This window comes from Mastomys coucha, unplaced genomic scaffold (assembly GCF_008632895.1).
Source record: "Mastomys coucha isolate ucsf_1 unplaced genomic scaffold, UCSF_Mcou_1 pScaffold16, whole genome shotgun sequence".
Classification (NCBI taxonomy): domain Eukaryota; kingdom Metazoa; phylum Chordata; class Mammalia; order Rodentia; family Muridae; genus Mastomys; species Mastomys coucha.
In genome coordinates, this window is record NW_022196898.1 from 105044531 (window position 1) to 105055512 (window position 10982).

The window sequence follows — 10982 nt, forward strand, 5'->3', positions numbered from 1 at the left end:
GTTATAGTTGTATAGCTTGGTGTTTTTGTGGGACTCCTAACAGCAGAAGGGGGGCTGTCTCTGACTCTTTTGCCTGCTTTGGGGACTCCTTTCCTCCTCCTGGGTTGTCTTGTCCAGCCTTACTATAAGAGCATATCTAGTCTTATTGCAACTTCATATGTCATGTTTGGTTGATATCCCTCAGTGGACAAAGAGGGATCTGGGGAAGAAGAGGAGGACTGGAAGAGAGGAGTGAGGGGAAAATGTGGTCAGAAAGTAATTTATGAAAGAAAAAAGTTAAAAGCTTAGAAATGGCAAATAACAGCCCAGCATAGCTTCCTGACTTCCCTCAGGGATCCCAGGCATCCCCATGGGTCTGAGTTATATGTTGAGAACATATCTGTTACTGCATTCCAGTTTTATCACTTTGGAGGAGTATTCTTGTCCTGAACCTGGTCTCCTTCGCCTTGAAAAAAATAACAATACTTCCTTCCTAAGGTTGCTATGAATCAAATCTCTGCTCACATGAGCCTGAGAGCCAAGCCTAGCACAGAGAAAACTCCAGTTATTCTGTGATTTGTAATAAACAACAAGGTTAATTACCCCCAAAAAATCCTTCCTTCTTTTGTAAACTATTCTTCAATTTAGCTGGGCTTTCTGTTGACCATCAGATTCAACCAGGCTGTCAGCTTGCTTTTTCCCCTCATAAGATGTCCTTCTAGAAACAGAAGGGAATGGCCTAGGGGCAGCTAATTTTCCTCTTCCTCATCAGGAGACTACATATTCTGTCTGTGCTGTATAGGACAGGAATCCAAAACTGTCCCTGAGGCTTAAGAAGTATGAACCACCTGAAGTAGGACATGCTAGAGCAGGCATGATCCCAGTGGAAGCCGACCACCCTGCTCCCACCTGGAGTAAGACATACTAGAGCAGGCATGATCCCAGTAGAAGCTGCACAATGCTCCCATCTGGAGTAGGGCAGACTAGAGCAGGCATGATCCCAGTGGAAGCTGCACAATACTCCCATCTGGAGTAGGGCAGACTAGAGCAGGCATTATCCCAGTGGAAGCCGACCACCCTGCTCCCACCTGGAGTAAGACATACTAGAGCAGGCATGATCCCAGTGGAAGCTGCACAATGCTCACATCTGGAGTAGGGTAGACTAGAGCAGGCATGATCCCAGTGGAAGCTGCACAATACTCCCATCTGGAGTAGGGCAGACTAGAGCAGGCATGATCCCAGTGGAAGCTGACCACACTGCTCCCCAGCAGACAAGAAGCTGAAGGGTCCTAATGATATAATTCTCTGAAGTTCATCTATTTCCCTGGAGTTTCTACCTGCAAACATGTCTCTAGCTCTGTTCTGCTGCTCTCAGACTACAGTAATTGAAAAATGAACAACAGTAATAGACAGGAGAAAAGCAGGCCAGATACTGAGGCCTGTGGGCCAGGGCCTCCCCAGAAGGCTTGTGTGAATGAAGAGTATTGTATTGATACAGGGGTTCCCACTCTATCTCCTGTTCTTGGACCCATTTTTCTGCTAAATTCTACCACCAAACTGTAAACACAATTTAACTTTAAAGGCAGCAAATGGGAGCAACTTCTGGCCTGATGTAATAATTCAGTTGGCACTTTTTCTTTGTCTGAAACAGCACTTAAGGATTTCATGTCCTCAAATAATTTGTCACAGTCTACCTCACCCCCTAGTGTCTTATGTGGGCCCTCAGTCATTCATTTATGTTACTGTTTAGCCCCAGTAAGTTTTAGGTTTTTTGAGCCTTGATTTTAAGATTTTATTTCTGGCAAATAAATAACCCACTTATAAGAATGTAAATGTTAAAACTAGATTACTTACTTCAGTGTGAATGGGTTTTCCCAAAGGTCTTTCATAAAACAAAACAAAAATAAGTTTTTTGAGAATAGGGAAAGCAGAACAGGATGGAAGAGAGGGCTGGGATGAGAAAGGACCCCAACAACCATGAAGATTGCAATGCCTCAGGCATTGCCTGGAACATCAGTGCCTGAGGCGCACACCTATTCTGTGTTCTTAGTGACCTCACTCCATTCCCAACTCTTAAGGATAAGGTTTATTGATCATGTTCTGACACTTGCGATGGATTAACATTAATACATTTAACTTCCCTGCTCTCCTTGAGTCTGCCCAAAATCTAGTTTTCTCATACATACACAGATGTATTTATACCTTTGCACAACTTTAGGAAACTGTGGTACAACTCTCTTTATATACAACAATCAGCTCTGTGTTTATTGCACAAGTGAATGCTTTTAGCGTCTCAAATCCAATTCTTACATTGTAATGAAATACCTGGAAAGGCCTTTGCCAGCTAAAAAGTGTTGGAATTTTGTCAGTTTCTTTGTTCATTCATTTATTGATGGACAACTTCAATCATTTTCATCAAAATTATGACTTTTTACTTTAAATTTTTATGTATCTTTTTTGTTACTCCACTACCCTGCCCCAACATGTATGCAAGAAAGCACAACAGGGGGTCTGCAATTGACACCTTACACAGCTTTGCTTTTCAGACTCCAGCAGGGCCAGCCTCCTTGACCTAATTAGATTTCACCACCTCCACATGGCTAGTAAATACTATAATTAATTTATAAAGGACTCTGAAACACCAGCTGGCAAATAAATTCCACCAGATTCCTACAAACGAGAAAGAGCAGTTAAGTTGAGGAGTTATGAAGTGTGTATGTGCATGTGTGTGCATCATAGTCTCCTATCTACTGACTTTCTGAAATGTCAATTATAAATTATACCAAACACACACTATTTGATCATTTTTTTACAACACATTTATTTTAAATTGTAAGGAAGACTATGTGACAAAATATGCTCAAGATGTAACTTTGAAGTCTGTGAAACATGAGTGCCCATATAGATTCATACTGGAAATTCTTATTTTCTAAGCACACTAATAAACTACTGGCTGTTCTCAAGAGAATGTCAAAGAAAAAAGTGGACAATCAGTTTAAGATGGATTTCATGTGCTGCTAGCATTTACCCACTCAAAAGCCATGGTTGCCAAGAACTAAAAATGGCTCCTAAGATCTTTGATGGACTGGTTGTAGACAGGGTTTGAGAGTAAAATGCAATGTTCCTCCTTTTATTAGTTTATATAATACAGCAAAAGTGGGAACCATTTCTCCTCTGGTGTCACATTGAATATAAGACTCTAGCCATGATAACAGCTGTTGTAAGCAGCTGTAACAGCAGCAGAAGCAGGACTGGGAGAAGCTCTCCTGTTGGCTTCGGAGCAATAAGCTCCATGTTTTCAGAGGGCCACGTGATGCACGTCTGAGTTTCGTCTCTAGGAGCTGTGAGAAAGCCCTGGCCAATATCTGCAAAGAAAATGATGACCTCAATACTCAAAGACTGAGCTCTAGAAACCAGCAACTAAAATAGTTCAGAAGAATCCAAGCTTCAGTTGGGATCACAACTACAAATCTATACCTTAATATTTCATGGTGAGACCTTGAGAAAATCCAACCAAGCCCCTTTCAGCCTTCTCAGCAACAGAAGCTGGAAGATTATAAACATATTGTTTGTGCTGCTAACTTTGTGTTAAATTGCTATTAAGTAACAAGAAAGAAAAAAGAAAGAGCCCACCAATATAACAAGCTACGTCCTTGTCATTTTCCCCATGGGACCTCCTAGCAGTCATCATGACCCTGAATGCCTGGAGTAACCAACTGGGTCACAGGTACACACAGAAACAGACCAGGGCAACTAGAACCTTGAGGAATATAATTTACAGCTAATATATTGCACTGGGGTCTGCAGAAGGAAGAGCACAGACTGCTTACCCAGCAATGCTATGCAGATATCCAAAACATTTGGAGATAACTAAGGAGGATCTCTCTAGCAATAATTTGATTATAAAAGTAATTACAAGTTGGGGGCCCATCTGAGGTAGAGCAATTTATTGATAAATATCTGGGGTAAGTAAAATGTACCACATGGATATTTATTGTATAGTTAGTGCACATGAAAAATTTCCCTGTTCCCAGAAGGAACCTGTTTGATTTTTTTTGTCACAAATACCACTCCTGATTAATTTCATAGATCTCACACTGCAAGGAGAAGGTGGTGACACTGTTATTCACAGTGACATATTCTGCAGCCTTTTTTAGTGACAGTATAAATGCTTTGCCTCTTTGGTTATCTAATGCCATCTGTTCAAAGCCTATTGAGTCACTACTCGTATCCCACAACATGCACTGTGCAATCTGTGAGACACTTTCCAATGACCCTCAAAACAGCACCAATGTGTTTGTGGAAGAGGACCCAAGCACAAGTGTTACCCAGAAAACATGCTATGTTATGTTACATTATGTTATTTTGCACAAAAAGCATAAATAATTGTTGGCATATGGTAGCATTTACAAGGCAACCCATCTTCCATCCACAGCTTCTTCTGATACCTCTGGGCCTTACCCATAGCAACTCTGGAATTTGAACACTGCAATCCCAACTGGGAGCCCCCCCCCATAGCTACCAGCAGTAAGGACAGGTGCAGGACCCTGAGCAGGTCATGATGCACTCTCTTATTAGAGTAAGCAGTGCCCATCATTTGAACAAGACTTTCAACTCTCCTTTCAGGAGAGCAAGGTGATGCTGTGTCAATTAAAAGCAAGAAAAGACATGGCTAAAAAGGAAAAACTGGTTTTTCACTGCCACAGGAAAAGACCTGGGAGGAGACAAGAGTAACCATAACAATTGCTTCCTAATATGCCATCTGGAACTCTGGAAGGCAGAAACAATGGAGGCAGTGGCAAACAAACGGAACTTAAAACTACCTGTACCTGCCTGGGGAAAGGGGGAAGTCCACACACAACTTCACAAATGTGACTTCTCCAAACTGTATAGTGAACAGGCCAGAACTCTGAGCCCATTCTGGGCTATCACAAATCACTTTTTAATCAGTTTTCAGCACCATTTCAGTGATCTAAAACTTGTATGATCCCATTTTTAAAAATACTGTCCTGATCAGTGGGAATTTTAACAATTCCTCCCTCCAGGGCCTCACATGGAAATGCAACACTCACATTATGACAGCCCCAGAGCTCTTATGGGACATGTGCTGGATGCATACACAACAGCAAAAGAGCATCCTGAGAACCTCAAAACCTAACTGTCTAATTAGTACCACCAGGGGACAATAAAACAGCCCAGAGTTCCTATCAAACAGGACCTACAAGGGACCAGGTTTGGAGTAGCCCAAGACAGAAGAGACTGTGATCTCTGTAAAGGTTTCCCTAAGCACAGCTGGGCAAGACCAGGCTAAGAGCCTGCTTTCTCATGTCACAAGACTGACTGTCTTGTGAACTAAAGATGTAGGCAGTTGATCTTAAGAGATAAAGTGAACTACTGAAGCACAAGAACTTTTTTAAACCCCTTTCCAGACCTGAACTGTGCTCCTGCCAAACATTCCATGAGATCCCTCTTCTGAGACTCCTCTTTTGCTTGTTCTGGTTTGGCTTTAGTGGAGGTGTTTAAAGCATACATGCTGACGTTTGTTCTTAGCAAGTAGAGAGAGCCATAACAGAGTAGCTAAAGACTATATGGAGCTAATTTAAAAATATATGTAAGATAAAAATTTACATATGCCCACAATACCTAATTAACCTCTTAGAGACAAAGATTTGCTTGTCTGCATGATAATTTATCAATCTATACTACAGCATCATGTATAAGAGTAACTTGCATGGATAATTCACCCTGAGTGTTTCACTATGATAAGTTAAGTGTACCCAGGGGATGAGAAAAAATTACCAATCAAAGGATTAGAATTTTAAAAATGGGTAGTTGTATTTTTCTTTCATGCTAAGAGAAGGACAATCACTCTTTACCCTAGGAAGATTCCACCCTGAACAGACATCTGAAAAGGTGAGGCCTTTAAACTCACCTGTTGAGGTTATTGGCAAACATACTTGTAGTTGTACTTATTCTATCTCAGACTCACTGCAAAGGACTTTTCTATTGACTTGACTCTCCCAGAAGCTTTAACTACAGTTGCTCCTTTATTACAATAACTGCATGCCATTTTACTAGCTGTGATCACAATCCCCAGTCTCATTAGTAACCTCTGTACAAGATTAATTCTAAAATTATTAAACTGAACATAAATAGAATGATTCATACTTTTCAATTTTGTGTCTGGATTTCTAAGTTTAATGTGGGTGTTGAACAGTGTTCAATGACATTCATGGTGTTCAATGCAGTTTCAATGTCGCTCTTAATGTTGCATGTAGCATTTTACTAAATGACTATGTGATTATCTGTTTGCTCTGGCTACTATTGACAAAGTCTGGAAACTTACAACTGGGAGCAACATGAGTAATGAAGTTATGAACTCTGTTATACATACCTTCAATAGAAACATTTGCAGGCCTTAGGAAATATCCTGAGAAGTTTCAGGGTCATAATGTATGGATGCATTTGTTCACATTTAGTGGGGCCTGACAAGTATTTTTCAAATTAAAAAAATGCTACTTGATTTGCTCTAGGGTTACATAAAATTCACTGGATTAAAAATTCCATAAGACAAACCTATTGTAAGGTGAAAATAAATTAAATATACATAACTGACTGAGCATAATAGCTTACTATGGTGACATAGTACACCATAGAGTACAGGTTCTTCACCCTCATGATAGCTCACTGTTACTATCCAGAATCTCGAGTATACCAATATCATTAGATTATGAAAGTTCACAATTCAAACTTTGAAACACCCTGGGTATCATATTCACACTGTGATGAAACTGAAATAGTATAAATCAACCCATATGCAGATGGGAAACATTGCCTGCAATCAATAAGGACTCTGGCCACCTTATACCCCTCTTTGTTCACTTTGATGGATGGGTCATAGTTTTATACATTATGGTTTTAATTTGCACTTCCCTGACTTGCAGCAACAGGTTCACTGCTGTCCGTCTTTCTCCATTAACCATATGGAAAATTTAGATAAAACACACCCTTATCTATGGGCAAACTACCACAGAGAACCAAAGCTTAGTAGTATGGGTTTGATATTGGTTGCTTCATTTTGTTTTGCTATTTTCTCTTGTAGCTAGCCAGGCAGCTAGCTAGTACATCTGTAGTAACAGCACAATCAATAATAATTGAATTAATTAAAAAACAAATTTTCCAGCCATATGAACTGGGAAAATGCACATCTGTGAGCTATGAGATTGTAAGGAAATACTTAAAATATTTCACAGCTCTCCTCCCACCCAGAGTGAAGGTATATGAGAAACTATACTATCATAATGACAAGGGGAGGAAGTCTCTGTAGTCTTATGCATGGGGAAGGAGGAGAAACATCCTATACCTTTCTCTTTTCCCTCACCACTTTACCCTGTTTTAGGGCCCCAGTCAAATGCTATAGCTATGACAAGCTGCTAAAAATCCAAGGGAAACCTTGTATTTCTCACAAAAGGACCAAGAAAAAGAAACACTCAAGACAGTCTACGTGAGAGGAATCAAAGAAAAAGAGATGGATGGGGAGGTATGTCCTCCAAATCTAGTATGAACTCACATAAGTTCTATGCTCAAGTATCAACTGAGCAAAGCAGGATGGAAATGATTTGTGTAATGAACTAAATTACACAATTAAAAGTACTGCTAAGATACCAAAACAATCCATGTGTTTATGTGTAGGACAGACTCAAGATAGCAGGGGCTAGAGAGTTGGCTCAGTGGGTAAGAGCACTGACTACTGTTCCAGAGGTTGAGTTTTATTCCCAGCACCCACATGCTGATTTCACAACCATCTGTAACTCTAGTTCCAGGGGTCCACACTTTCTCCTGGCCTCTGAGGGCACCCAGCATGCATGTGGTGCACAGACATATATGTAGACAAAACACCCACACACATAAAAGCCATTTGTTTAAAGCACAGCAAATACTCAAGAGGAGCTAACTGATATAGAACCAGTACTCACACGCAAGACTGAGCCTGTGATGCCAACCCAAGGATTGCTTGTTAAAAGAAAATAAAAATTCCACATTATCCAAGATAAAAATCCAGGAAAAAAATCAGTGATTTTACAATATGAAATAACTGGGAAGGTGTGGACAATGATCAAAATAAAATACAACCAACAGCTTTCAAGTGAGATGAGAGAGATGGATATAATTATCAAAGGCGTTAGACATTAAAGCCAAAACAGTTTAATGATTTTTCTCCTGGATAAGAGCTATATGCTAGTAACCCTATATAAATGCCAGAACCCATGTGCACAAATGGTAACATAAGTGTTGATCAACAATGCCAAAACATGGGATTTGGGGGTTAACTGTAAGAATATTTGCATGGGGTGGGGGTGTTGGAGAGATGGCTCAGCAGTTAAGAGCAATGACTGTTCTTCCAGAGGTCCTGAGTTCAATTCACAGCAACCACATGGTGGCTTACAAGCATCTGTAATGGGATCAGATGCCCTCTTCTAGTGTGTCTCAGTATAGTGTACTCATATAAATAAATCTTTTTTTAAAAAAAAAAAAGTGTATTTGCATGCATGTTGTGACAAAGTGCAGGGTTTGGGTCTTAACTGTCACAAGAAAGAATTGTTAATAACTGAAATAAAAGTGAGCTACATGCAAATAACCGAAAGAAACTATGATGAACTAAAAGCAACCCTCTCTAACAGCAAATTGTCTCTATTTCTCACTTTAAAAAGTAAGCATTCAGTATATGAACTAAGTCTTTTATAAAGCAAGAGAATAAACCCAAAGGGCCAATATTAAATCTGGGGAAAGGTAGTGTGTTGTGATCAGAAGACACCAGTAATTGTATCAATACTATTTCCTATTTCTAAAACCTTTGGCTGGCTCCTCTGTGTCCAGGGCTTATCTCTTACACATATTAAATATTTTAAAAGCTAAGTTTTTAAGCAACAGCTCAAGAAGGAAAGTTGCCTCCCTTTATTTGACTTTTCCATCCAAATACTAAGCAGCCTGACTACACACGCCAGGTGGAGCTAAAAGTGAGACCCTCCCTATGTTCTCACAGGAAAAAGCCTAATGTGTTAACGTGGCTTACAGAAGCCTGACAGAGGTTCGAAGTGGTATGGATGAAACAGTCCGGGGCAACCTGGGCTAACCCTCAGCCTCTGTCCAAAAACAAAAAATAAAATATCTTCTCCAAAGACTCGAACCGCCCACCTTATCGCTCGCCCCAGCGAACCCTAAGCAACGCGTAAGCCCGCGGACTTCCTAGCCGCGCCGAGTCACTTCCGCCTCTGAGCCCTAGCCCCGCCCCGGAAGCGGAAGTGTCTTTCTCTAGGGTCCTTCGGCCTGCGGAGAGCTCTGCTGCGATGGCCGCCGGGCCGGACTGTCTTCACAACGCCTGCTCGGGAACGCGATAAGGCCGCATCGAGGCAGAGCCTCAGGACGGGCCGCTGGCTCTCGGGCGTCGTCTCCGCACCTCTGTTCCAGGCTTGCGGTGCGGTGATCTGCGTTCTTCCCCCCCACCCCCCAGGGAAGGGCGGGTCCGGCGTCGCGCGGACAGCCCGGCGCGAGGCCCCGCGGCTCCGGTGGGAACGTCGCTGCTGGCGGCACTGCTGCTGGCGTCCAAGATGTCGACCAAGAATTTCCGAGTCAGTGACGGGGACTGGATCTGCCCTGACAAGAAGTGAGCGTGGCGGGATGGCGTGGGACCTGGGGTGGCGGGGAGGCCCCTGTGAGGGCGGCGACGGGGCCGCGGCCTTTGTCGGGACGGCGGGGCGGTCGCCTCCGGCCTTGAGCGGTCGCGGGCGGCCCGCACGTGACCCCGCGCGGGGCTGAGCTCTCAGTTCGGTGGCCCTGCTCGGAGCTCTGCCGGGGCCGCTCGATGTTTGTCCCTCCCTCCTTCCCTGCGGCTGCCGTGCTTTCGGGCCTGCGGTCCGTCCCCAGTGACTTGGCTTTTCTCATCCTCCTGCCAAGAGGCAGGAGGCCTGGGCGCGTACGTGGCCGGGGAAGCCGGTGTGCTCCGCTTACGGCCACAGAGATCGTTCTGAATAGGTGTCCCTATTTTTAAAGAAAAGTGATGTATCAGCTCGTGTTTTCTTGGAAAACCAGAGTCAAAGCTGAAGGAAACCCGAGTTTACTGTTCTGCCTACCGCAGAGCGTCTAGCTTGAAGTACCTTTGCTAGAAAATACATTGCTCGGTTACAGTTAACACCGAAGTAACATGGGTAGTGTGTGGAGAGCAAGGAAATGATGTCACTCTTATTCACTTGGTTGGTATCTGACTGATACCAGGCTAAGTATACCAAGTCAGCAGACTAGAACCGAGATCCTCTTGGGCTGTCACTGCAGGAACTGTGTGACACTTTGGAACCCTTCAGAGATTAAGACACCAACCTCTACCTTCTACGTGACTCGTAGAAAATGTGCTCTTGTGTTCTTACTGAAAACACCCATATATTTTGGGAGGACTCTTCCTTCAAAGTACTGTACACCTAAACTCGGCAAAAACAAAAGTGCTATTTCTCCTTGATATAAGTCAAGGAGACAGTTTTCAGAATATATTTTCAGTGTTACTTGGAACGTGTGTATTTTTTAACAGAAAAGGGACCTTAAAGTTGTATGGTGTCATTCAGCTTAGTGTTACACTTCCTTTCACTTGTTTATCTTATTCATCTTTTTTTAATAGAGTGGTGGCTTCCTTTTCGTTTCTTATTTAAGCATTAAATTCTAGTATCTAAGATGCTTTAATAAATACTTCAGTAGTGCAAGTGTATAAAAACTTAAATATTTAATGTCATAAGGTCACACTTTTTCTGTTGGTTTTGTTTCTTGTTCTTTACAGTTTTAGATTTGATAAATATTATAATACTCAAATTTCTTTAGTATTTAATTATGTTTTAGTTAATATGCCAGTCTTTTTCCTATCTTCCCACTTCCTACCTCTCAAAGAACATTTCATCAGTTCTCTGAAGTCCTTTTATACCCGTTCTTTCCTAGTGGATCCATCCCTAGGATTTTGTGAT

At 42.1% G+C, this 10982-nt stretch overlaps 1 protein-coding gene and 1 long non-coding RNA gene across 4 annotated transcripts in view; one reads left to right on the plus strand and one right to left on the minus strand.

The window, feature by feature from the left end:
- Positions 1–2779: 2779 nt before the first annotated feature.
- On the minus strand, positions 2780–9291 carry LOC116093985. Its single transcript, XR_004119916.1, has 2 exons — positions 9175–9291; positions 2780–3344 (listed from the first exon to the last, which is right to left on the minus strand). It is a non-coding gene; the product is annotated as an uncharacterized LOC116093985 (long non-coding RNA).
- A 223-nt stretch (positions 9292–9514) lies between these two features.
- Zranb2 (zinc finger RANBP2-type containing 2) overlaps positions 9515–10982 on the plus strand; it is a 12530-nt gene continuing 11062 nt past the window's right edge. For all 3 annotated transcript variants that reach the window (XR_004119915.1, XM_031375958.1, XM_031375957.1), the window contains exon 1: positions 9515–9643. Coding sequence is in view for 2 of the 3 variants with exons in the window: in XM_031375958.1 (XP_031231818.1) it covers positions 9588–9643 (56 nt within the window). In the remaining variant the exon portion in view is untranslated. The remainder of the gene's footprint in view (positions 9644–10982) is intronic.